At 37.1% G+C, this 27,182-nt stretch overlaps 1 protein-coding gene across 3 annotated transcripts; it reads left to right on the forward strand.

The window, feature by feature from the left end:
* Positions 1-2,990: 2,990 nt before the first annotated feature.
* LOC102216828 lies at positions 2,991-26,418 on the forward strand. Of its 3 annotated transcripts, none has more exons than XM_023340973.1 (26): positions 2,991-3,046; positions 5,322-5,456; positions 6,667-6,812; positions 8,679-8,844; positions 9,454-11,159; positions 11,394-11,520; positions 12,259-12,312; positions 12,464-12,501; positions 12,761-12,910; positions 14,121-14,174; positions 14,275-14,424; positions 14,495-14,602; positions 15,798-15,927; positions 17,425-17,544; positions 17,629-17,673; positions 17,749-17,828; positions 18,439-18,551; positions 20,331-20,514; positions 21,660-21,744; positions 22,520-22,665; positions 22,739-22,829; positions 22,932-23,080; positions 23,166-23,251; positions 24,334-24,403; positions 24,491-24,609; positions 25,146-26,418. In XM_023340973.1, the coding sequence occupies exons 2-26, from the start codon at positions 5,333-5,335 to the stop codon at positions 25,285-25,287; spliced, it is 4,383 nt and encodes a 1,460-aa protein (XP_023196741.1). In that variant the 5' UTR covers positions 2,991-3,046; positions 5,322-5,332; the 3' UTR covers positions 25,288-26,418. The 3 variants fall into 3 exon arrangements, with proteins under 3 accessions (XP_023196741.1, XP_023196738.1, XP_023196748.1); XM_023340970.1 differs by lacking the exon at positions 2,991-3,046 and adding an exon at positions 3,085-3,236; XM_023340980.1 differs by lacking the exon at positions 2,991-3,046 and adding an exon at positions 4,272-4,343.
* The last annotated feature ends 764 nt before the right edge of the window (positions 26,419-27,182 follow it).

Genomic DNA, 27,182 nt, shown 5'->3' on the forward strand with positions numbered 1-27,182 from the left:
TTTTTGTCCAGTGGCATACACCACATGTTGCACACCTTTGTCTTTTTTTAGTCTCATGTATTTTCTAAATATATTTATAATCAGTCTGAACAAATACAGGATAATGTAATCATTACAATCTGACAGATAAGAGGGAAAATCTCTTTGGAAGGACAGCTTTACAGATGCATTAATTGTTGCACCAGAACAAGAATCAGAGCTTTGCTTACATGTTTTAATATTACTTTCTGAAGCTTATTATTTTAAATAAGTTTTTAAATAAAGTTGCCAACCAAAGCTTTTAAGTAACTTAACTTGAGGTGAATCTTTTTCTCTCATTTTGTCTCGTATTCCTTTGGTTGACATCCTGACGAAACACATAATCCACCGAAAGAAATCACAACAAATATCAACAGTTTTTAATATTGACATAAAAACACTCACACTGTGGTTGACATGGAGTCTTCAAACATTTCTAACTAGTACAACAAAACTAAAAGGTGTTGTTGAAGAAAGTGAAGACTTCTGTCTCTCTTTACTTTCTGGCGACCCTTGCTTCTTGGAGGATGGGCAAGACAAACAAAGCCTACCCTGACCTTTAACCCTGTGAACCCACTGTGAGCTTCAATCCACCGCGGATGTCGAAATAAAAGGGATTAAAAAGAAGAACGTCGAGTGACATATAGTAGTTTCTCCTTTAGTCCAACATGTGTTCACCTGCAATCATTAACTCCAGGATGTCTTCTGTTTCTCATAGTACTACAATACTATCAGGACAAAAATACTCCATATTTCAAAGAAAGTATTGTCAGTCAAACAACTAAAAGTATTTTTGTTTTTTTTACAACAAATTAAGATTTGTTAATAATTATTTTAATTTTATTAATAAAAGATGACTTGATCAGAGTTCATAGGAACTTCTAATTTGCAATCCATAACTTTGTTTTGCTGAGGTGTAAATATTATGTGACACAAAAGTCTATGCCTCTTTTCACTATTGGACAAAAACATCTTCCACACACGGTGATGAGGACAGCAAAGAAGGCAAAAATCTCCAAACTTTTATGTTACAGTATAGAGTGTACTTTGGGGATCATTGCACATGATCTCCGTGCTTGTTAGCACTTCAACAAGCTTTTGCTAACTGTTGGAGTGCTACCCACTTTTAGCAACAACATTTTACTTTTCCTACAGTTCAAATACATTAACACTTTGAAGTACCATTTGAACAGCATTTGTACATCGTTATGTCTAGCTTATTTATAGACAAACTGTCAAAAGTGCAAGTAAATAGTTTAAACAGGCAACTTTAACTACATTTTTTAAATTTCGGCCACCTAATTGAACCCACTCGGAAGGTTGGGAACCTTCAATTTCCTGCTTTATTCTGATACTTTCCAATTGCCTCAGAAGTCAGAACTCGGAGCATGAAATGACGTCACACCTGAGTTAATGGTGGAGAAGTAGGAATTACAATATGACGACATCTAAGTAGTCGTTGTAAGTAGTACCTCTAACAAACATTGTTTTAAGCTGTACTTTCCACATGTATAGCAAATGCACCTTATAGAGTTGCAGGTCCTACATGTAACATTAGTTTTACAGACACTCTTACAAGTGTGGCTTGTAAAATGACCATGTTTTCACCAGTTTGCTATTGTTGATGTGAGGAGCAGCCATATTGGATCTTAAAGTCAGCGTTAGAAAAATTATCAGACTTTCCACTTGGGAAGTCCGACTTCTCAGGTTTCTCGACTCGGAAGTTGTAACTTCCGAGTTCAGTCAACAAATGGAACAAACTATTTTTGACTGGGAACTTAGAAAATCTGACTTCCAAACAAATATGGTGCTCTATTAATTTATCTCAGAAGTTGAAGCTCTAACCTGACAATTCACACGCAAGAAAAGAATCCAACCTGCTAGTATAAACTACACCAAGAAAAATCCAACATGCCAAGTGACATAGAAGAGGGTGCTGGCACTGTGTTTAATTTTTCCAACTTGGTACTCTGTAATATTGAATTTCTGTACAAATGTGACATACACTTGATACAAAAATAAAAGTACCAACATTCAATGATAAACAAAGCATTTTCGCTTGTTTTTTCTTTTAATTTTTTGTTATGATGATGATGATTTCTTATAACTCCCCCCATGTGTCAATCTTGCATTGAACTGAACATGTAATGGCGTCTGGTGTGTTGTGACCATGTCACAAAATGGCCGCGGCAGAAAGGAAAGTTCTAACGGCCGAAATTTTAAACCATGAAAACCGGAATTGTATAGCAGCCGTATTGTTAATAGTTAGAACGGTTTATCTCCACTGGGTTACATAATTTAGATACACTGTGTATTGTCCTATCATGTTCATTGTACGCAATGGCTGGAATTAATAACATATATGGCACACAATGGTACAAGCGGCAGAGTTATCAAATTTCGTTTTGGAAGTATGGAAATAATTAATGACAGCATTTAGGTTTGCTTTCGGCAGTGTTTGTTCTATGCAGGTGTTATTTTGGATAAGCTTTGGCCGTGAAACACATTTATTACGAATAACGTCTAAAACAAACAGACACGAAAAGCAAACATCAAGAGCGGCCGCGATTATCTCATTTGTGATTATGTGCTAGCATAACACGCTAACACTTTCGTAGCCACATATTAGCCTCACGGCGACGCATATCGGGTATGGATATCATTGCGCAAGGTTGAAATAAATGTACGTAGTATGCCAATACACCAAACCGATTTTGTTTTTTAGTTTTCGAAATTCAAAAGTTTGATGAAATAATATCTAGGTAAAACATTATTTTCGACAGAAGTAGCTTTAAAAAAACGAAATCATTATTATACTAAGAATTAAACGGACGAGGTAACTTTATTGTCAATTAGTTACTGTTTTCCCTTATTCGGCATTTGTGTGAGGACGATTACAGAGTAATTATAGGGGTGTGGGCTGTGGCAAGCACCTTTTTTTTTTTTTTAACCAACATCCTATTGGGTCATCCAAAATACTGACGGAGTAAAGGGAGGACCGTCTTGTATCTATAGGGAAGCGGCCGTGGTAAGTCTGCCATCATATAACCACAGTATAATAACAGAACAAGCCGTTTTTGTTTCATTTTCCTTGTAGAATAGTTTTATTTTTATACCCTCCAGTGAGTGCATTTCTTTGTTCTGGCTTTTCGTGAACCCGGTTGTCTGTAGGCAACACCAACAAAGACCGGCGTAACCAGCAGTGCAAGCCGCGAAAGGTTTGAATTCTTAGGAGTAACTACAAGTCAGTCCTATTTTGTTTACTAAAGCAAGTTAGTGGGAAAATGTCGCGTTTGCGTTCCGTATCAGCGTGCACGTCAATAAAATGGTTGTAAAATGTATCCCTGTCTACAACGCAATAGTTTATGAAAAGATAAACATCGCTTTCTTCACACGGAAACACGGACTGTTGGTGCTCCACTGCGAAATGTGTCGATATTACAAATGTGGAAACTGAACCAGGAGAGACAACATTCAATACAAGCTGGCGCGGTTGTCACTATTGCGCTCACAATTGTTTTCTTTGTGTCTTGTCGTAAAAACAGTAGGATCTTAAACTGAACGGGAGCCCAAAACTCGTGTTTTTGTGGTAGTAAAAGTTGTGTGTCGTGAAGAAGTTCGCGGCAAGAAAGATAACGCGAGATTTCACACATGCTTTCCATACATTGAGGAGCTGGCAGGGGGCCTGGAGGGGGCATATCCCGCAGCATCATGACTCGTGTCCCGCAATATTCCGATAAAACATTCTGCGGTTTCCTTCTGTGTATAAGCTGGGAGATCCAGATACGACTAAACCGCAATACCAAATAGTAACGTTTTAATTGGATTGAAGAAATCTCAGCTTTTATCCTGTGGTCATTCAGACAAAAGGAGATTAGGAAACGGCCTTGTTCCACCCACCAACCCCCTCCTCAGACACCAGTCATGGAGAGAGCAGAGCCAACACCAGCCAAGCCTGCCAGTGATTACTTGTAGCAACCACGTGTGATAAAAATGCCAAAAGTGACGCCTTTTCTCTTTACTTATGTTTGGTTTTTTTATTTTTATATTTATCTTAACCAAAAATATTGCAGTACAAGTCTTTTCTGACCGTAAATGGAAGCAAGGTAGCTTAAAAAAAAGAAAGTAAAAGAAGGCAATACTGATATTAACATTATTTTTGTTTATTTGCGAGTGACAGGGACGTCTGTTTACATGAAGTTTTGGTGTTAAAACTCTTTTTCGTGGAAAGCCTCTTCTACAAAATCCTAGAACACCTTCTTGCTAAATTGGTCTGTTTTCTGGAAGAACCAAAGCAACAAGTGGTGTTGAAGCAACCAAAGAAGGTAGCAGCAGCTCTGTAACAACTGGTCTTACCTGAATTTCCTGTTTTATTGTCTAATGTAGTAACATCCGGTTTCATTAAAAACGTAGGACTATCAGAAAGTCTTGTGATGGTGATGACATTGGTAAATATTAGGGATGCACCGACGTGGAAATTTCCAATATTAATATGGCAGTTAACGGCATTAAATGTACTCCCTACTCTTTTGACACTGTTAAAAAACAATCTCACCTCTGACATTGCTTATCCAATTAAACGCTCTACAATCTTGAGCAACCTCACCGTCACTGTCACATGACTAACACACTGTCCTAATGAAACAGAAACAGAAACGGCAACAAGATGGAAATAGACATCGTTTGTCGGCAAAGTTTTACTTATCGGGCTGATACTGATATGTTTTAAAATCCCTAGTACATATTGCGAAGATGATCCCGGTTGGGATATATTCCTACTTCCTACTTTCTCATCTGTACTTCCACCAAACAGCAAACTTTAGCAAGTTGAGAAATGTTATTTGTGTTAAATTTGTGTTCATAACAGTTGGAATATATTCGCCTACATTTATTTCACGCCAGACTTTTCTGTGTGATATTAATATTTCACATATTGTTGTCATGCCCTACTAAACTCAAAGGGATAAGTCTATTATTAGTTAGAATAAAGTCTTGTCTTGGACACTTGACACTTAATAATATAAAAGCAGACATAAAAAAACTATGGGCACCACTAACGAAACTAAACTATTTCTAGATGCTTTGTTTTGTTTCAACATACTAAGGTGCAACAAATCCAGTTTTTGTTAACTCCTGTGGCCCAGGAATGTTTTTGCCCAAATATTTCTGTTCACATCACAACCTTAAGATCCAAATTCTTAATTAAGCCAATTATAGCAGATCTGTGACTACCTTGCATGAATGCTACCTTCAGATGAATTAAATTAATACATGTTTATTTCTTCTTCTTCATTTTTTTAAAGAGACGCACAACATGGCAGGTTCTCCGGTTGTGACCCCCAACTCCATCCGTGACAAGTCGAGCCGTTTCTATGTGGTGTCGTGGATCAACAGGCTGCTCAAAACAGACTTCAAAAATGTGCAAGAGATGGGAACAGGTGATTAATTACAGCATATGAACTGGTCACTTCATGCTCATCATATTCATTTAGCCTACTTTTATCACATGGTGAAGGCATGGACAACTCCAGTCCTTGAGATCAGGCGCTCTGCACGCATTAAATGTTACTAATAATAATTGCATCATTAGCAAGAACTTGGTTCTGAGGAGATAATTCAATAACCTGAATCAGGTGTTGGATCACCTGTGACTTACCTTATCAGATCAGGCCATTTCTATCAGCATTAGAGTCCCTCACTTTCAGCTCCCAACACCTGTTAGTTGTTGTTGGTGCAATGTCAGCCACGCAATGTTCTTCAAATTTAAACAGTTGTGGCCTGTTTTTATTTGCAAAACTTTTTTTTTGTGGGTGGCTATGCATGGTATTTTCTCAACCTAACAATTCTGGGTTTTACCTAAAAAGCTATTGGTTTTTTTTTCACCCTTAATGAAAATGTTCACAATAGGAGAGAAACTGTATTGGATCTTGCAGCTTCCTGTTTGTGTCATGTGAAGAGAGACTTACACAGATTAAACAATTGTTATTGCAATATTTAAAGCAATGCACTGAGTTCAGAAAGCAGGAGAGCAGCTTGTTCACAGACGGTTAACTGGAAGATTTTACCATTAAAAAAATCAACAGGCAATATCAAAGCAAAGAGGAAACCTGATCGAATGTAAAAAATAGAATTATAAAAAATACATTTTGAACACCCTGTAACGTATTTAAGCACTGAGTTTGTTCATACTACATTTAAAGTGAATTCTACACACTTCATAACAGAAGTTTTGTGCAACATAGTTTCTCTAAACCATATAGGGAAGTTGTTGTTTCACTTTACAACCCCCATGTCAACTTATGGGTTTGTTTAAAAGTTGGTCTAATAGATTGAACATTGCCTAATAATTGCTTTATTTTGAGTTTGCATCTCATGAGGAGTCATTTTAATGTGATTTATCTTAGTTTGTGATTGCAAAGTGGATATTAAAGGCTGAAGTTGAACAAAAATGATAAATACAAGTATAGTACAAACCATGGTTCTGCTGCTGTCTACCTTAAAGCAATACAAGCACCAAAAGGCTTTAAAAAACTGGTTTACACAATACTAAGAGGCTCCTTTATCACCATGATTTGGATTTCATTATTGCAAATGCCCTTCCTGCTTTCCATCGTCACAGCTTGTAAATTTGTTTGTGTGGTTCAACAGGTGCATGCCAGTGTCAGATGATGGACTGCACTTTTCCTGGCTCCATTGACATGGCTAAGGTGAAGTTTGATGCACAGAGTAAAGAAGACTTCAGGCACAATTTCAGTCTTCTTCAGGATGCCTTCAAACTGAAGGGTGTTAAAAAGGTATGGATCTGTGTTTGCATTAACAAAATTCACTCTTTATGGGAAAAAAGTACTGTTGTTCTCAAGGAATATGCCGACATTTTTAACCCCTTCACTGGCAGTACCAAAATCACCAAAAGCGCCTGAAAAGCTATACCCAAATTAAATCAACTGCTGTTCTTGAACAATTTCTAGTACATGCAGAAGCTTGGCCTTTTTATGAAGATGACAAGCTAAATTTTCTATTTTTGCAGTCAAAAATACTTTAACTGTAAGTAGTTTGTACTTTCGTAACACAAAAGAAATTGAAAAACTTTGCTTCACCCAGATTTTTCATTTTTATTTCTTGTAAATGCACATTGAGTGTTGAATGTATGAACTGGAAAATACAATAAATCTGTAGAATAAAGTATTCTGCTCGTGGATTTCAAGATTGATCAAAATAGCACAAAAAGAAATGTCATTTTGGACATGTTTATTTTTGAGGATGTACAGGTGTTTGTCCAAGTGTGCCATTTGGAATTTCCAAATGGCACACTTGGACAACACCTGATATACAAACTTCAAATGACTGTAACTCCTCAGTGCTTCAACATACAGTCATCATTGAGGGCTCTAATAAAAGATTCTGACCAGAGGAATCCTTTGATAGTGGAAATTACTTAGAACTATATAAATAAAATAGCATATCTGTCAAGTTTTGGATTTGAGAATACGGGAAACATTTAGGAGGTTGCCGCCACCGTCAGAGCGGGGGTGGGACGGATGGAAAGGTGGTTAGTGTACAGTGAGACCTCATCCCCCCTCTTGCGATACGCTACCAGTCCCTGCACCCCCTCTAACTGTACGCTAACCCACCTCTCCTTCTCCCCCCATTCTCGCTCTTTGGTACGCTCTACCCACATCGCAATGACAGGAGCAGCGGATGACTAAAAGTTTCCTTTATTCTCAGATCCAAAACTTGTCAGCACTTTTACGGCCATAATCGTCCACTCCCGTGAGTTGTGAAGTTCTGCTGAAGAAATACATCCAGTTTTGACACGTTCTGACAACGTGTCTCTTTGAGGCTCTCCGTTGGTGAGAAAAAGTCCTGTAAACGCCGTTACGCATGAGGGCGCACAGAGCCTGACTTTGACGCAGCTTAGACGCACACATTACACGTGGTTACGCATGCAGCTGGTGGATTCATGTCAAAGCAAACCCCAAAATGCCTTATATCCTTATGACAAGACACGTGTTGGTTACACATCTGTGGCTTTAGATTTAGTCTCCGAGTTGACCAGTCAGAAATATTCCAGAAAGAATACAGGCATGTCGAAATGAGCTCAAGTCGCTCTCTGGATATTATTGGCTTAGGAAAAGTCATTTCATTACATTATTGGTCGAATGCGGTGTCAATCAAAAGGTGGAGCTCTAGGCTGCCCAATAAAAGCGTCATAATGGATACCGGCAGAGTTTAAAGAGGAGTAAAAGGCAGAGAATTCAGACAACCTAGATTTGTCCGATGGATGGGATTAAGGACGCCAGGTAAGGGAGAGTGTATCAGAGTGTATTCATAACAAACAATTCTTTCAGGAAGCACCTTGGAAAAGTTTTCACACCTCTTGAATTTCTCCTTTTTCATTTCATTACAACCAGGAACCTTGTTGTATTTTATTGAGATTTTATGTTATAGAAACAAAGTATCTCAGCTGAAAATGGAAAAATAAAAATAAAAATGTTTTATTCACAAATAAAAATCTGGAAAATGTACAATACATTCACTAAATGAAGTGATGTTGGTGGTTGAAATGTGAAAAAGTGTGAAAAGTTCAAGGGGAATAAATGATTGTGCGAGATTCTGTAAAATGTCTTTAAATTCTCTCATGTCTTTTTGTTTTGTGACAGACCATCCCAGTTGACGGGCTCATAGAGGGAGATTTCAAAACCTGCTATGAGTTCATGAAGTGGTTAAAACTTTTTTACACAGAAAATACAAAAAATAAAGAATCTACTCCTGTGAAAGCAACAATTTGTAACAGCGAGGAGATAGCTCCAGTTTCACCATCTTCAGGTACCCGTTTTTAATTTTTTTCCTCCGTGTAATAAAAGAAAAAGGGGTTAGTTGGCTTTAATTTACAGGAGACGATTAGGGCAACCAAGAAACGTTCTTGGTTATTCCTCATAATTTAAACTCGGGATTCTAGTTCTGCGTCAATGTATGTCAACATCCAAATAAACAATAAATATTCTTAGGTGAATGTTCATCATGTCATTGGGGAAAAAATAACATAACCGTTTCTTCTCTGTTATAGGATTTGTAAACCTCCATTTGATCCACTCTGAAAGCTTTTAGATTTGAGTTTTGAAGCTGGATTTGCCTGATGGTGCACAAACAATTCTGAGAAAAAATGTCAACATACAGAGAAAGTTGTAAAAATTCTCAGATTAAAGTCAGAGTTTTGAGAAAAAAGTCAAAATTCTGAGAAACAAAATCTAAATTCTGAGATGAAAATCAGAATTCTGTGGAAATGGTCAAAATTCTTAAATTAAAGTCTGATTTCTGAAATAAAATTCAGAACTCTGAGAAAAAAGCCAAAATTTGGAGAAAACAAAGTCAGAATTAATTTTTTTCAGTTGCCCTAATCCTCTTCAGTATAATCAAATTCTTCTGTCTTTTCAGAGAACTCAGACATGGAAACAAACGGCACTGAAAGGACAACTAAAACTTTTCCGTACACTGAAAAGTGGAAGGAGGAATACGGTTGGGCCGATCCCAGCCCCCTGGGAGAGCAGCACACCTACTGCTCCATCTGCCACACCAACCTGGCTTCGTACAGGAGGGGCGCTGTTGAGCTGCAGCGGCACATGGAAACAAACAAACACCAAAAAAGGGCAAAAGATTTCCAAATGTGTCAAAATAAAACTGAAGTCGGCGAGCGATTCCCCTGCAGCGACGCGGCTGTCCGCTTCATTTTCAACCGCTGCTACACCGGGTCTGCTAAAGGCGAGCAGGTCTCCAGACATTTTGCACGCTGTAAACTGGGGCTGAAGTACCCCAAAGACCTCGTCGCTGTTAGCAACCGCACTCCTTACTGTGTTTACGTTTACGAAGCACTGGCAGCTGGAAATGACGACACTGTTGCCGTCGTTCTGTTGGGCTTTTTCGACTCTGAGTCCTCTGGTCACCGCATCTGTCTTCTGGACGCTGTTGAGTCGGAGGACGGAGCCGGAGACCAAACAGCAGCGGCGGTGGTGCAGGCCTTGAAAAGACTCGAGCTTTCCACCGATAACCTCGCTGTTTGTTACCCCGGTGATGGTGAAGCTTCGGAGCAAATCTGCTCACATCTCAGGGAGCTGAACCCGAACATAATAGCCTTAGGAGGCCTGTACACTATTGCTGATGCTGCGTATCACGCTGGGGTTCAGGAGCTCCCCAGTGAAATCCAGGAGCTGCTGGTCGACTTGTATGCTCACTACTCCTCTTGCTCTACGAAGAACGACAACCTCAAGGCTCTCTTCGACTCAGATATCACTAAAAACAGCAAGCCATTTTACCTCAGCATCAGCTGCCTTAGATTCCACCAGCTGGTCACCAAATTGACAGAAATATGGAGTGATTTGATACTTTACTTCAGTTCCTGTCCTGAGGATGAAGAAAAAGGCAAGTCATTGTGTTCCCAGCTGAAGAATCCCAAAGTCAAGGCGATGTTTATGTTGCTGGACTACGCATTAAAGCCACTGGAAACATTTCAAAAGCAAATTCAGGAGTCGTCCTGGGCTAAGATGCCACTCATCCTGGAAGAAGCCAGCATGTTGCTTAGCACATACACGTCTCGCTTCCTTCAGCCCAATGCTGCCGCTCGCTACCTCAACGAGCACAATGCTCAAATCCTGAAAAACAAGAAGCACCACCTCTCAGGCCCAGACCTCAATCTGGGTGGTAAAGACATGGAAGATTTCCTAAAAACAGAGAAGGCTGCAGAGGTTTTGCCACAGCTACAAGAAGAGCTGCTGCTGTTTTATGTTGCAGCAACATGTTGCATCGCAGAGGAGTTGCCTTTAAGCGACACGGTGCTAAGAAACATTGCTCAGCTGCTAAACCCGGAGAGCAGCCTGAAGGTTACCGATGTAGCCATGGAGGAGCTTGGGAGGAAGCTGGAAGTCTGCAGCTCCCCTGAGGAGGTCAGGCAGCTCAAACAGGAGTTCAGGGAGTATCAGCAGGCGGAGGAGGAGAGGAGTAACCAGGGAGTGAATGGAGACACACTGGAGAATCACTGGGCGAGGGTACTTGAAGGCACAAAGCTCACCTCAGTGTTCAGGAAGCTGGTTCTGACCCTGCTGTCATTCCCATGTCCTCCACTGGATGCTCAACATGTTTTATCCCAGGTATTCCAACAACTTCCTTAAAATATTGTAACTTTTACAGTTAAAGCTGCAGTATGTAACTTTTATAAAAAAAAATTTCATATATTTGTTTAAACTTCCACCATGTCATGAAACTATTATATGAGGCAGATAATTTGTCTCATAGATTTTCTGTCACGACATGGTGGCAGTTTTAACAAATATATAAAAACTGCAGCTTCAACTAAATAACTGCTATTGTCCTCTTTCCTTCAGGCTTTAGACAACAATGATGTTGCTCCGTGTTCTGAGAGTGATAGCGTCACAGAAAGCGAAAGTGAGGTCATACCTGACCGTGTTCTCACTAACGGCAGCAAAAAAGACCTCCACCTTTACGCCGCCGGTACAAAGCGATCCTCCATGAAGCAGATGAATGAAAATTAGGGATGCAAGTTATCGATTAATGAATTAATCTAAAGTTGATTGATCTTATCGATTGACTAATGATTCATTGATAAGTGGCCATTTTCTGAAATACTTGAATTTTCTCTTGTATCAAGATAGCCGACTGTCTTTTAAGAAAACATTTTCATAATATGCTGAGTTAAAAAAAATCTTTAAATCTTAACATTATTTTGTGTCAGCTGTATTAAATACTGACTGGATAAAAATGTGGTTTTCCCACATTATTAAACTCAGACATTTTTATAAAATATAATAAAAAGAAACCTCTGAGGTTGCTGAATGAATTAAGATATTTCAAAACAGAAACACATGAAGTGCATTTTGCAACCCGAACCAAACTCTGTTTGGACCGTTTCTTTTTCCCGTTCTGGTATGGCCCCGCTAGGTTTGTTTCTGTATCAACTGGCACCGCTTAAAGATGACCAGCAGCCCCCTCTGCTGGAAGCTTTCCACACTACAACACTAAGCACAATGTCTGCTTAGACTAATAACATCTAAGCGAGGTTATTAGTTAATTGATTGCAGTTCATTTTAGTCTTATACACCATTAATCAACAATTAATCGTAAGTCGGTTGTTCGCATCCCTAGAAAAACATCACATTTCTGTCATTATGTTATGATTTATGTTTTAGAATCATATTTTGTCATATTTTATCTATTGATTTGCTTTTCCAGCTTTGAATGGCTTCGATTTGAAGCCTTGTGAAGTCCGCCTTATCAAAATAAACGGTAAAAATGAATTCGTTTATTAGCCTAAATACCTGTATAAATAAATTTTTATTGATAACATTTAAAAAATCTTTCTAGCCTTCAAAGTTTAAAAAGTAAGCACTGAAAGTGTCTGATGCCATCAGTAATAAAGTACCTTTTGTTTCTTTAGATTGTGATGGTTTGATAAACGGCTCTCTGTCACATGAGGTAATGTATGTTTATTATTTGCTTCTTATCTGACTTTGATTAGATTATAGACCATAAATGCAAATCTAAACTCTGCTATTGGACCTGAGAAACATCTGAATCTCCCCCCAGTGATCCAGTTTTTAAACCTCTTATCTGACTTTCTTGATCAGTGTATACTGTTACGTTTGGTTGTCCTACATCAAGACATTCCTGTTTTGTTTGTGTATTTGCATGTGCATGGTATTTGGATAAGAAATGAGAGTGTGTTTTGTCTCAGGGAGTTTGGAGGGGAGGTCATGGCTGGGAGAGCAGCTTACGCCAGAAACCACAGGCCCGAAAAGTCTTTCAGGCTGGTGTTGGTACCTGGTCCAAACCCATTGGCCTAATTAAAGGCCGCAAAAGTGGTGCGGACTCCATAGATGAAGAGGTAGGTATACCTGTTTGTAACATACAGAGCTATTTATTGCAGGAACCATTATAATATTAAGTTGTTCAGTCAGTGTAATTACTAGTATAAGAGCCAATGCGAAATAAATGTTAAAGAAACTAAAATAAGAGGTTGATTACTTTGGTCAAACGTGTGAAAGTAAATAGCAACAAACCTTCTTTCAAACCCCTCAGAAAGTAAAGCACAGAGCACAAAGCATAGAATTAGATGGAATAGATCTGCCCTTCTGGATCGGCCATATGTTCACTCTTTTTTTTTCCAATCTCATCACCGATACAGAAAATATCGGATTGTTGCGTCTGTAGTATTAATTATGTTAAAGTCCGTCTTGGGAAGGTTATGGTCAACAATTTAAACTTTTTTCTAAGATTATGTTAAGGCTTAAAAATCACAACTTTTTGGAAAAAGTACTGCAAAATTTGTGATTTTAGGCTGCAACAATCAGAAAAACACACATCACAACATCCTGGAGGGTCTGAGTAATTACTGCAGACATTCAATATAAAAATATAAATACTTTTTGTGAACAAAACTGGAGCATATACTGCTTAAAGTACATTTGTCAAACTCAGTGCCTGGGGGCCAATCTGGCATACTGGAGATTTTTTTGTGGCCCCCCAGACTCCAAATTACATCAATTAGTCCCTCCAGTTTTTCACAAATTCTCAAAATTCACACAAAATCAACAAATCCCTACATTTTTACTGCATTTGTTTTTCTCAAACTTGACCAAAAACATTGGGTTTGAATGACTGCTGCCTCAGCTTTACTTGATGTCGAGTTATTGTCCAAGACAAATATGGCAATTAATAAAAACAACATACATTAGTGCAAATATTGTTAAAATTCCTTACAGATATTCCTAAATTAGCGCCACAAAATCTGTGACTTTGATTGGGGGGGCAAAAAACAAAATCCTGGATGAATTGATCAGTGAGAACATATGTTCAAAATTATTAAATTTTAAGCAACAGTTATTGAATCAAAAAACAAATAGCTATTTATAGATATTTTAACAGTTCGATGGGTTTTATCAATACATTCTGGCCCTTTAAAAACATTTAGATATTTGATGTGGCCCAAAATAAAACTGAGTTCAACACTCCCGACTTAAAGCTTTCTACCATAGAAAAATTACACGTTTTTCAAGTTAGTTGTAATAATTTGACTTCATTGATATTTCTTTAAGCTTGAAGGAATCTCTCCGTCCAGTAAAAACACTCCATCCAAAGGTCAATACCAGGTAATTATCCATTTCTGACAGTGTGGTTGATCTAACTTACAGACCGGACACCCGGTTTTATGAAATGTCTCTGTCTTGTTTTTCTTCTGTTTTTCTGCAGGATGGGAAAGGATTCTCTGTGGGGGAACTGGTGTGGGGGAAACTGACTGGGATGTCCATGTGGCCTGGACTGGTGATGCCATGGAAATCCAAGCACGCTCCTCCAGGCATGCGAAGGGTGGAATGGTTCGGCGATGGGATGTTTTCAGAGGTAAAATCTGCTGCTACCAGTTTTAATTTTTAATATTTATTTGTAACTGAGTGTCGGGTTTCTGTTGCAGGTCAGCACAGAAAGGCTGAAGCCATTTAGTTTCTTCACTTTGTGCTTCTGCAAAAACTCCTTTGCCAGTCTGCCGGTCTATAAGGACGCCATCTACCAAATCTGTGAGGTAATCAGAACAAACATGTTGTTACCCGCAGCCAGCATGGAAAGGGAATGTTTTCACTTTCCTCAATGGTTGTTATGTCTTTTAGCTCTTATCTGCATTCCTTCCCTTTGCATTATTTACTCACAACTTGAAATCTGCACCATGGCTCAAAACAGCTGACACAAAATTGTGCATAGTTTTAAAGTTTAAGGAAAGGACTTGAGATTGAACCAAAGGTTAACCTTCCAGCAGGACTGTGACCCTAAACATACAACCAGATTTACAGTGGTGTAGATCAATGAATATCCATGTGCTAGACATAAAAATCTATGGCAATAATTGTCTTTGAGAAATGCTTTCCATAAAATCTGACTGAGCTTGAGCTGTTTTCTCAAGACGAATAGAAAAATTAGTTGAATCTCCGGATATTTAAACCAAATATACAGCTCTGGAAAAAAATTAAGAGACCTCTAAAAATGATCAGTTTCTCTGATTTTACTTTTTATATGTTGTTCTTTTATTCTATGAACTACTGACAACATGTCTGTGAGATTCCAAACAAAAATTAAGTATTTATTAACAGAAAATGAGAAATGGTGAAATAACTAAAAAGAAGCAGTGCTTTCAGACCTCAAATAAAGCAAAGAAAACAAGTTTATATTCATTTAGAAACAACAATACTAATGTTTTAACTCAGGAAGAGCCCAGGAATCAATATTTGGTGGAATAACCAGGTTGTTTTCAATGGGGTTCAGCGCAGTGGACTCTTAGTTTTTACCAGAGCTGTATATGCTTTTGTAAGGCATAACGGTGTCCTTACAAAATCAGTTAATCAGTTGTTTTTAGCTTGAAATTGGGAAAAAAATCCAATCAAAAAGCTTAAAAATACAAATAATTCTGTGTTGTGAGCTCTTATTTTGAAACAGGAAATGCAGTTTTTCTTATATTTACTCTTATTATAAAGCAAAATATTACTACTGTGTTTTTTTTGTCAAAATTATCTCTACTTTTCCAAGGATTGTTAGACAAGAGTTAAAATTAAGTTATGATTCGTGTGTAATTTAGCAATAATCATAAGTTAAATAGATTTAGAGTGACAAACTTGGAATGAATTTGATTATTTCACAGCGATAAATTTATCTGTAAACCAACCTGTTCCTGTGAAGTTTAACATTATATGTTTATTTCTGACTTTCATATAATTTTTATTTTCTAGTTGGCAGCTGAACGATCTGGGAAGTCTTTTTCTAAGGCAGAAGGTGATAAAGAGCGAGAGCTGAAGATGATGGTAGATTGGGCTTCTGAAGGATTTCTGCCTACAGGAGCCAAGGGATTTGCACCTCTTGGTAAAATTGATGGCAACATGTTTTTCCTTCTACCTTAAATCTCTACATTTCAATCTCTTGAGTTTTTTCAGCATAAAATAACCACATAACAAATTGTATATTTCAGACTTGTCGTAATTACGTCATAAATATACAATATTGCAGTTACAATGGCTGCCTGGATGCAGTTTCTGGTGAGCTGTAATCGTCGAAGTCCAATGCGTTCACACACTGCATGCCAATAATGTACAGTTCAAACCAGAAGTTTACATACACCAAAAGAAGACACTCAAACCATTTTTTCTCATTTTCTGAAATTAAATCTGACCAAACTTCTCTTGTTTCAGTTAGAATCACCAAATTATTTATATTTTCTAGTCTTGAGTCTTTATTGGTACTTACATAAGTGATGGAAAGAAAAGAGAAGAGTGAGAAGAATATGGATTTGTGATTGACAATGTTATTGGATAAAAACATTGCATGTTTTTGGCATATTTTTCATGTTTTTCACTCTGTATTTTCTTAATTTCAATTTCACAGTTTTATTTTCGTTTCAGTTTTGTTTTTTGTTCTTATTTGAAGTGATGGTTAAGCAAAGAGAAAACATTTGGTCATATTTCTGCCAATGTGCTAACCGCAGAGCTAATTCTTCACTTGGTGCTTTTGCTAACTTTGAAAATGTTTAGCGCAGTTAGATTCCCCAAAACTAATTTTTCCACATATCTCTGTTGAAGTTCTGGTTATTGGGTGATTAAGATTTCTTCAAGTAGAGTTATGTTTATATTCATGCTTTTGTTTTGAAGTGGGTGAAGACTGTTTAACCAGCAGTTCTGTTTTTAACTTTACTTAAAACAAGAAACAAACAAAATCAACATAAAACAGACAGTAGAGAACAAGACAAACTTAAATACAATATCTAAGGGCATTTTTAGAGCATGTACATTATAATATCAAACTCAAATTAGTGCTGGAAGGTTGTAGTCTTTCAAGGAAAATAATTTGAATAGCTTGAGCATTAAAACTTAATTTTAAGATAGATGATAAAATCTGAAAATTAGGTTTAGTTGCAGGTTTTTGGAGGTGTGACTATGACCTTTACCATAAATAATAAAAAACATATAACAACATATAAGAGTTCAGGACACGGAAGGTATCAACGATTTAGCATTAGCTTTTGCTAAATATTGTATTGATGTAGTGCTTTAGTGTTAGCGGAGCTAATGCTTTAGTGTTAGCGGAGCTAATGTTTAGGGTTGGTGCTTTAGGGTTAGCAAAACTACCGTTAGCTAAACTAGTTAGTGGTGTATTGGAAAATAAATGCAACTACACAACATGACGGTCTGTCTTACACAGATGCTAATTCTGTACACCAAAGCCGACTTTGGGTAAGCTTCATTGCTGTGAAATGATTGACTCCAGAACTCTGTGTTAAATATTAGAGAGTCTTTGTTTATAACTTCATCTGTGTCTCAAACATTTCTGCTTTTCCTGAATGTTTTTTTTCTTCCTCTCATTTAGAAGAATCCTCTTCAAATCAAGATCCTAGCGACTCTCCTTCCTCCGACTATCAACCTCCACCAAAACGAAAATATGTCTATAAAAACAGGGCAGCAGCCCCCAACACCCCTTACAATAGAGGTTTGGCATATAGGAAGCATTTTAGTTATTTAACATTAATTTTGTTTTCTTACATGTGGTTTCTTTTCATAATTTTCTTTACAGAATCACTGAAAGAAAAGGTGAAAGAAAAAGGCAAAACAATTGAAGGTAAATTTGCAATTTGTAGATTTAAAGTCTCAGACATACACTTTATTTTTTTAATAACACACTGTTTTATTTCAGATTTCTGCTTGTCTTGTGCATCATCTGAGATCGATGTCCAGCATCCCCTGTTTAAAGGCGGTCTTTGTCTAAGATGCAAGGTAATCTGACAACCCACCTTGATGCCTTTATGCGTCCGGGCCGGGAGTTTAGATATTCAGTTCAACAGCAGATCCAGGGTTTCTCTCAGTGTATTATAAGCCTGGCGGGTCACCATGCTTTGCTTGTGCCCCCACCAGGCTAAGCATTACTTATTTATTTAAGTCTTTTTAAAATGTTTGCATTTTTTGGCGTGCCGTGGTGGCGTAGCGGATAGCGCGACCTGTATTTGGAGGCCTTGAGTCCTCGACGCGGCCGTCGCGGGTTCGACTCCCGGACCCGACGACATTTGCCGCAGGTCTTCCCCCCTCTCCTTCCCCTTTTCCTGTCAGCCTACTATCACATAAGGGACACTAGAGCCCACAAAAAAGACCCCCTGGAGGGGTAAAAAAAAAAAAAGTTTGCATTTTGTAAGACTTTATAGTTGATGTTCAGGTATTAATCTTCCAATCTATCAATGACGCATAATTATCACGTGATATTATCAAACTTCCTGTCAACTTTAAACCTTTTTTAATTCAAAAACACAACAGAAGAATCCTCTCTGTTGTGTCCTAACCACCGGGCGTAGCACGTTTTCTGGGGGAAACCTTGAAATGTCTCCGTTTGCAGGAGAACTTCACAGAGACGCTGTATCGTTACGATGAAGATGGCTACCAGTCGTATTGCACGGTTTGCTGCGCGGGCTTGGAGGTCATTCTGTGTGGGAACGCCAGCTGCTGCAGGTAAACACAAAAGTCTTCACTCTGTTTTTAGTGCTTTTATATCATGAAACAAACACAGAAGGCAAATAAATGGAATCAAATAAGATTATTGATGAATAGAGTTTCTGTCAATAAATGTAAATATTCATTTGTTTGTCAGACTAAAAGTAGTTTTTGAAAATAACCTTTTAGGCAAGTGTTACTTTTCGTAGTGCTCTCATTTTTGTATTAAAATGTTATTTATTTGGTCTGATGTCATATTTTAATCTTAAATGTAACCAGAAAATCATCATAATTGACAGAAATTAAGGCTATGTGTAGTTACTTTACATAATGTGTTTTATCTAGTTGTTTATGTCACTGAATTACTTTAACTTTTCAATAATTTCTTGGGTCTGTAAATGCTGCAGGTCATGATAAACATACAAGTTACAGGCTAAGATATCCTTTAACATTTTCTAACGTCCGGTTCATTGATTAAATGAAACAATTCTGATGCAGTTGAAGTTCAGACTTTCAGCTTTAACTCAGTGGGTTCAACAAAACAAAATGCATAAAAAATGTTTTGATAGATCAGCAGAATGTTATGTATAACTGTCAAGCAGAAGATGGGTTTCAAAAAGGTTTTCAATTTAAAATCTTAAAAGTGTGGTGTGTTATTTTTCAACTGTCCCTACAATTCCATACTTTATGAAACCAGCTTTTGCTCCAAAGACAGCCGAGTCTTTAGGGACCCCTCTATTCATTTTACACATTTTACCAAACCTGACCTGATTGGAGTGTTTATAAACATCAGTGTTGAAGCCTTGCAGCAAAATCTCAGTTGCTGTTAAGTCTGAACTTTGACTAGACCATTATAACACATAAACATCCTTTAAGCAAACCGTTCTCTTTAGCTCTGGCTGAATTTGATAGAGTTCTATTTTCAAATGATGGCTCGAATACAGCTTCATGAGATGTTTAAATCTTGATACGTTGTTTTATAACCTAACTCTTCGCAAAACCGTTAGTATTTCTTTCCCTCCACTTTATGCACTGCTTTGTTTTGGTCTGTCTCATGAATCCAAATTAAACTTTCAGCAACTTGGCAAAATGTACAAAAAAAAAGAGAAAATTATGCTTCAGGAGGAAATTAATTAATTAATTAATTACACATTTACGTATATTTTTCTAGAACGCATATTGGATACATTTTCACTTTTACAAATCCGTCATTGAGGATTTGCATTTGTTTTGCTGATGAGAAGAAACGGACCAGGATGATCAGTTGACACAAACATGGAGATCCAGGTTGGATGGTTCCTGTCAGCACCTTCAGTTCTTTGTCACAATGAGCCAGTGACCATCTACTGCCAACACACTGTGTACTTTGTCTTTACAGAAGAAAAACATCTCATGTCTCTCATCAAAACATAAATGATGAGCTATGGTGAATTATCACCATAGCTTTGTAAAAAGCTGTGGAAAGAAAGTGTGTTTTGTCTGTATACATAATAATGTTCAAAGTCAAGAGCTGAAAGTCATTTAAGGGAACATATTGAGGTCATGAATGTGTGTTGGACTGTGTGTCAGGTCAAAGGCAAAGATACACTGACAGCCACAGTATGTCTTTATCTCACATATTTCAGTATCGTTTTTTATCTAAATAAAACTCCCATCTTCTGGTGGTTCTGATTAATTACGATTTCTGGAGTGTAATTTTATCTTTTTTGTTTTCTCAAAGATGTCTCGTCCACCTTAGAGCATTTCTCTCTTCTCCTTTCAAGTTGGTTTACCTCCCATCTTTGTTTCTTCGTCCAGGTGTTTCTGTAAGGACTGCCTGGACATCCTGGTAGCCGAAGGAACCTTCGACAAACTGAAAGACATCGACCCCTGGAGCTGCTTCATGTGTGATCCATCGCAGTGCGACGGAAACCTCAAACTGAGACCAGACTGGAGCGTCAAAATTCAGGATTTATTCACTAATAACAGCGCCATGGAGTTTGTAAGTACCATGTTAAACATGATGGTGCATCATTTGGTAAAAACTTCTAATTTTACATTCATACTGTTTGTCTTTGTACTGAAATTGTAAAATATTGTTTCTTGAATGGTGGCAGATAAAATGCTAACAAGTATATTTGCATGGGTGCAGTCAGCTGTGAGCTGTTAATGTTGGGCATTGAACCCTCCCAGGACTCCGGACTAACTGGTTTCACTGGTCTGCTTACCTTTGTTTTCTCTACTGTACCAGCATAAAACCAGAGTAAACCCATTGTATTTTAGCAATGCAGTTTTACAGGTTTATTATTTTTTACAGTCTATAAAGGCAACATTGACTAATAAACATAAAGTTCTTTAGTTAAACTAGAATTGTACAAGACAAATAGTGAAAATGTTTAAAGTACTTAAAAGCATCTCAACATAAAATAAATAGATCAAATTAAATTATAAAACATAAGAAAAGCTAATTATAAGTGCAAATATTTTAGATTTCTGGAAAGCTCACGAACATCTACATCTCATTTCTTTACGTTCAAGTTATTTTTCTTTTGAGGAATTATTTCAGACTTGAACTTAGTGAAGGGAAGTGCTTCTTTTGGTGTTTTGTAGGAAACTTTTTTCATGTTTCCTAGTGTTACCTGGGTTGCTAGGTAACAGTATAATTGCTCAGCTGTTACCTAGCAACCCAGGCAGAGTTCCAAGCAGGTCTGATAAGTTGGTTTTACCACTTTATGAGCTGATCAATGACAACAAATGATTATTTCATTTATTGTTATAAATGAAATAATCTGACAGAGGAACTAGTGTTTTTTTGTAATCAATATTAATTAATTAGTTACTTGTAAGTTAGTTTTGTGTTATTTCATGTGTAGTAAGATATTTGCATCAGAAACTAAACCCAAAAAAATGGGTAAAGTTTTGTGTTTTGCAGTGAAGGCGGTGAATATTTTTGCAATTTCTATTTAATTGTCATTACATTGTAGAAATTACAATATAATGTCACTTTGATAATAAAGGGTTTTTTTTTGTTTTGTTTTGTTTTCCTAAAAGCTCTCCACTGGATCTAATGTGTTGTTGATAAATGTTGGAAGAAATTGAGTTTTTTCTCTGTAAAACTTTTGTTTTCTTTTGGTTTAATAACCACAGGAGCCTCACAGGATTTACCCATCTATCCCTGCTGATCAACGAAAGCCACTCAAAGTGCTCTCGCTTTTTGATGGGATTGCAACAGGTAGGTTCCCCGTAGATGTTTTTATATATGAAAACACAAAGCAATTTCTGTGTCAGTGTGACAATAATTGAGCTTGAGCTACACAAAAGTGTCTTTTTTATTGATTAAAGGGTTGGATCTATGATTACAGCGGGAAACTGCACAATTTTATTCTTCTATTTGTGTCTTAACTGCTTCTAAAAACAGCCCGAGGGCTTAAAAAAACCACCCAGCCGTTTTTGGCAACAAGTTAATGTTTTCTAGTGCCTGGAAATTGAGCCGTTTCAAAAATCTCCCAGATATTAAATCGAATTCCATTGGAACTCCGCTGTTACCTAGCAACCTCAGCCATGCCCAGCCCCGTTACCTAGCAACCTCAGCCATGCCCAGCCTCGTTACCTAGCAACCCAGGCAGAGTTCCAAGGAGGTCTGGTAAGTTGGTTTCACCACTTTATGAGCTGATCAATGACTGGTGGAAAAGACAAGTGTTTTCTTGCTGACTTAACATTCAGAAAAGATGTTTGTGTTTTAAAGATGGCTATATAATTGCTCAACTGTTTGCAGCCATTTTGTGTAAACGTTGAGTTGGGGCGTGGCCAGAAGAAGCTTATTTGGATTTAAAGTGACAAGAGGCCCTAAAATAACTCATTATCTAAGAATAATTTTGTTAAATGGGTTTTTTTGTCCATAAACTCATCCTAACCTCTTCAAGGAAGCATATTGTTTATAAAAACAGACCAAGCGCTTAAAAAAACATTCATTAAAGCTAATAATGAATGCTTTGACATTGCGACAGGATATCTGGTGCTCAAAGACTTGGGCTTCAAGATCAAAAGATACATCGCTTCTGAGATCTGTGATGACTCGATTGTTGTGGGAATGATTAAGCACGAGGGGAAGATTGAATATGTGAACGACGTCCGCACCATTACAAGAAAACATGTGAGACTCTCACTTAAAGCTGAAGTTAGGTTACACAAAAAACTGATTTTAAGTTATTCTATGTATGCTTAAGCTGGCTGAATGGGGCCCTTTTGACCTCCTGATCGGAGGCAGCCCATGCAACGACCTGTCCATGGTCAACCCACTGAGAAAAGGACTCTTTGGTACGTCTAAAAATTATGTTTTTAGTTTAAGGGGTGATAAGTTTATTGAGATTTGATTGTTGTTATGTATTGCCTCATTTTTCCTCCCTTTTCTTCCTGCAGAGGGCACCGGGAGACTCTTTTTCGAGTTCTACCGCATTCTGACCCTGTTGAAGCCAAAGGAGGACGACAACCGTCCATTCTTCTGGCTCTTTGAGAACGTGGTTTTGATGAGCGCCCACGACAAAACCGACATCTGCAGGTTCCTGGAGGTGAAGACCTTTAAACAGCATGATGGAGGTAAAACCGCTGTGGTTAATGTGGATGCTTAACATGGGAATTCTGCTCTGCTCCCAGTGCAACCCAGTGCTTGTTGATGCAGTGAAAGTCAGCCCTGCTCACAGAGCACGATACTTCTGGGGAAACATACCTGGAATGAGCAGGTGCGTTCTAATCCAATCACGTTCCTTCCTTACCATGTGTTAAAGCTGAAACTATTAAATGTAAACTATTAAAATATAATTTAGTAGTTGATTAACCGTTAACTGGAGGATATAGACTCAAACCAGGCCAATTGTTGAAAGAATAGCGCCCTTAGAGCTGCAAATAAGCCGAAATATATATATAAATATATATTTAGCATTTAAAATAAAAAAAAAATCTTCTTTGTCTTATTAAGTGTCGTACTTTTAACATTTACTGGTTCACATTCAGTAAAAAAAATCTCTCTACACTGTACTGATGTTAAGTCCACCAGAAAGGGTTGAACTTTTCACCTATTGATGTTAGAAGTTTTATTTATTTGTTTTGCTGCAAATGGTCAAGCGTTGTTGAATTATTTGTGTATTTGCATATTTTAATGTAGATCTAATATTGTATAAAAAAAGTTGACATAAAAAATACGAAGAATGTGCCAGTTTCTTATCAAATTAATCAATTAGTTGTCAGAATAATTGATAACTAAAATAATCCTTTGTTGCATCCCCTTATGATCACAACAAATAATTCTACACTTTATTGTTCAGGATTCAAAAATGTTAATTAGAAAAATGCAGAACTGTCTCCCAAAATTAGATTTGTGATTTAAAAAGAAAAAAAACTACATATAAACAATAATTTGCTGATTTATCATTTATTTTTTTGGTGAAATATATAATAATACTTAATCAGACATAAGATTTTTGAGCGCTTTTCTTTCCATAACAGATACAAAATGATAACAGATAATAAAATGTTCGCTGAAGGAATGTTATATTATTGCATTTTAGGAACTAAAATGTTTATTTTCTTATTTAAAGAGGAAATTTAATCATTTCTTTATTTACATCTTTTCATTAATTTATAGCATTGAATAAGAAAGGCTTAAATGAAAAACCTGCAGAATGTACACGTTATTTTTATCTGATTAATCATCAGAATAATTGATAAATCAATCGATAACTAATATAATTGTTAGTTGCAGCCTTGCTGAACATAACTCTGCTCTAAAGTTGAATATAAATTAAGTTTGTCTGCTTTCCGCCAGACCTCTGGCTACCTCTCTTGATGATAAGGTCACTCTGCAGGATTGTTTGGAAGTTGGTCGGACGGCAAAGGTAACCTCATGTTTGTTATGTGTTTTATTTCCATATTGTTTTCATTGCAGTTTGAATTGTGCTTTTTTTAACGGTGTGATTTTGCAGTTTGATAAAGTTCGCACAATCACAACAAAGTCTAACTCCATAAGGCAAGGGAAGATGGGGCCACTTCCTGTCTCCATGAACGGAAAGGAGGACTACTTGTGGTGCACTGAAATGGAACAGTGAGTGTCATTGGTTTACCAGTACCACCAGCTGCCAAACAGTCCCACACCATAATGCAACCACTGCCATGCTGGAGTGGCAGCACTCCAGCATGGCAGTGGTTGATATTTGGAGTGTTTTAGGGTTTTAAGACTCCATCTGTTTTGGGTTTCATTTACCGTATATCCCAGACCATACATTGTATCAATACAAAAATTAAAAAGCATCATGAAGAGGGGGAAAAAAAAGAAGTTGCATTAACTTAGAAACTATTCAACTTTGATAAATGATTACACTGTGTTTTGACACAAAAAGTTTGATTCAAACTAGTTTTCCTATGTAAAAAGACGCATCTTTCTATGTGTTATTTTTTCTACCTATTTGTAATTTTTATAAGATGGCTCAAGTTCTGCAAGACAAATAAATTATGAGATTAAACCTTTTGTTATTACTGTTTAGCTTTTATTTGGGAACAAAGATGAGTTAAAGAGGTGTTCATATCGGTTACGTCTATTTACCGTTGATCTGTTTTTAAGAATGTTTTCTGTTCTTTCAGGATCTTTGGCTTCCCCAAACACTACACTGATGTGAACAACATGAGCCGGATGCAAAGGCAGAAGGTTCTGGGTCGCTCCTGGAGCGTTCCCGTGATTCGCCACTTATTCGCGCCGCTGAAGGATTATTTTGAATGTGAATAGGAGCAGTGAGGCGATCCTGAGGCGGATCAGCAGCGGTAAACCCAACGCCTTATCTCTTGGTGCTTTAATAGTTTAGATTCTCTGGGCTTCTTTCTCCTTTAGATCCAGTTTGGCGTTTTGTCTCTTAACTTTCTCTAACCCTTTGACTGCCAGCAGCCAGGGTCGTCTTTCTACATGTTTTATTTTTCTACTTATTTGTGTTTTTGTTTGTTTTTGTTTTTTTATGCTGCGATCCGATGGTGTTACTCAGAACACAGGCCTGTGTCACAAAGTGAGATGAGACAATTAGCGCCACATCTCCAGGTTTAGCTCAGGTTTTTCATCACTACTGACATGTTTACAATTTTGCATCGCCATGGCAACAGCACAAACTGACTAGAAAAGCAGCAATCTGCTACATGATTTGATTTAGAAACAAAATAAGTTTATTTAAAAACACTATTAACCGCACACAGTTTTTAACTTTGTATAAACACAACACAATTATAAATCAGCATCATAAAGTACTTTTTAATCTGCAGTTATGTTAAAGAAATTATTGAGATTAGATTAATCATGTGACCAAAAAGCTAATTTTTAACTCCTGCTTGATGTTTTGTCCATTTTAATCTGCAATCAGATACTTTATCCTAATTAGCTTTTCTTTTTTATATCCAGGTGTTTAAAAAATTATTTTTCCAGGCCTTATCTATGGCTTTTGCATTTTTATTGCGGCTTAAAGCAAAGTTTAGCTCACTCCTGTGATTAATTATCACATATATTTTTATCCCTGTGTCTGAGACCCCTCTAAGGTTCAGATGACCTACATTTGCTACTGTAACAAGGCAAAAACAGGACAAATTTGGAAAATTTCAGTTTTACAATGCAATTAACACACTGTTCAATGTCAGTCCGCAAGAACCGATGTCCTGATTAATGATTTAACACGACTGAACCTAATGAGTGTTAACTAGGCGTCTGCAGACCTCAATGACATGTTGAGGAGGTAAACTATGGAGCTCAAATGGGGCCATAAAGATTGTTCACTTTATATTGAATTTAAAGAAAAGTTTGGGAAAATGGGGCGTGCCTTGGTGGCGTAGTGGTTAGCGCGACCCATATTTGGAGGTCTTGAGTCCTCGACGCGGCCGTCGCAGGTTCGTCTCCCGGACCCGACGATATTTGCCGCATGTCTTCCCCCCTCTCCTTCCCGTTTCCTGTCAGCCTACTTTCGTATAAGGGACACTAGTGCCCACAAAAGACACCCTGGAGGGGTAAAAAAAAAAAGTTTGGGAAAATGAAAAAATAATTAAATTGAAACATTACTTTTGAAACTGAAAAAATAATTTTAAAACAAAAACATTTTAACACAAAAATAAAACATTAAAACAAAAAGTATGTGGAGCTGAACAATATTTTGAAACTTAAAGATAATTTTGACACTAAAAGGTTTGAAACTGAAAAATAATTGATACTGAAAAAAAAAAGTATTTGAAATAAATTAATGTTGAACCCAAAAAATAATTTGGAACACAAAAAAATTTGAAACTGTAAAATATATTTTAAACTGAAAAAAAAAAAAAATATATATATATATATATATATACATATATATATATATATATATGTATATATATACTTTTTAGATTTAAAGTTTTTTGTGTAGCTTCAAACTTCTCACCCTGTTTGTGATAAACAGGTAACTGTAGATTATATGTTTTAAAGACATTTCCAGTTACCATGACAACAGCAGGAAATATTTTTGTCCAGTTGCTCTGTTGTCAAGTTGAAAAGTAGTTTTAAACTTATTTTTCCAGTTTCAGGATTATTTTTTCAGCTTAAAAATAACGTTAACAAATTTTATGGCCCCAATTTATCTCCACATAAATGATCTATTTTTGATTCAGGTGTGTTGC

The sequence above is a fragment of the Xiphophorus maculatus genome, chromosome 1, assembly GCF_002775205.1.
Source record: "Xiphophorus maculatus strain JP 163 A chromosome 1, X_maculatus-5.0-male, whole genome shotgun sequence".
Lineage (NCBI taxonomy): Eukaryota > Metazoa > Chordata > Actinopteri > Cyprinodontiformes > Poeciliidae > Xiphophorus > Xiphophorus maculatus.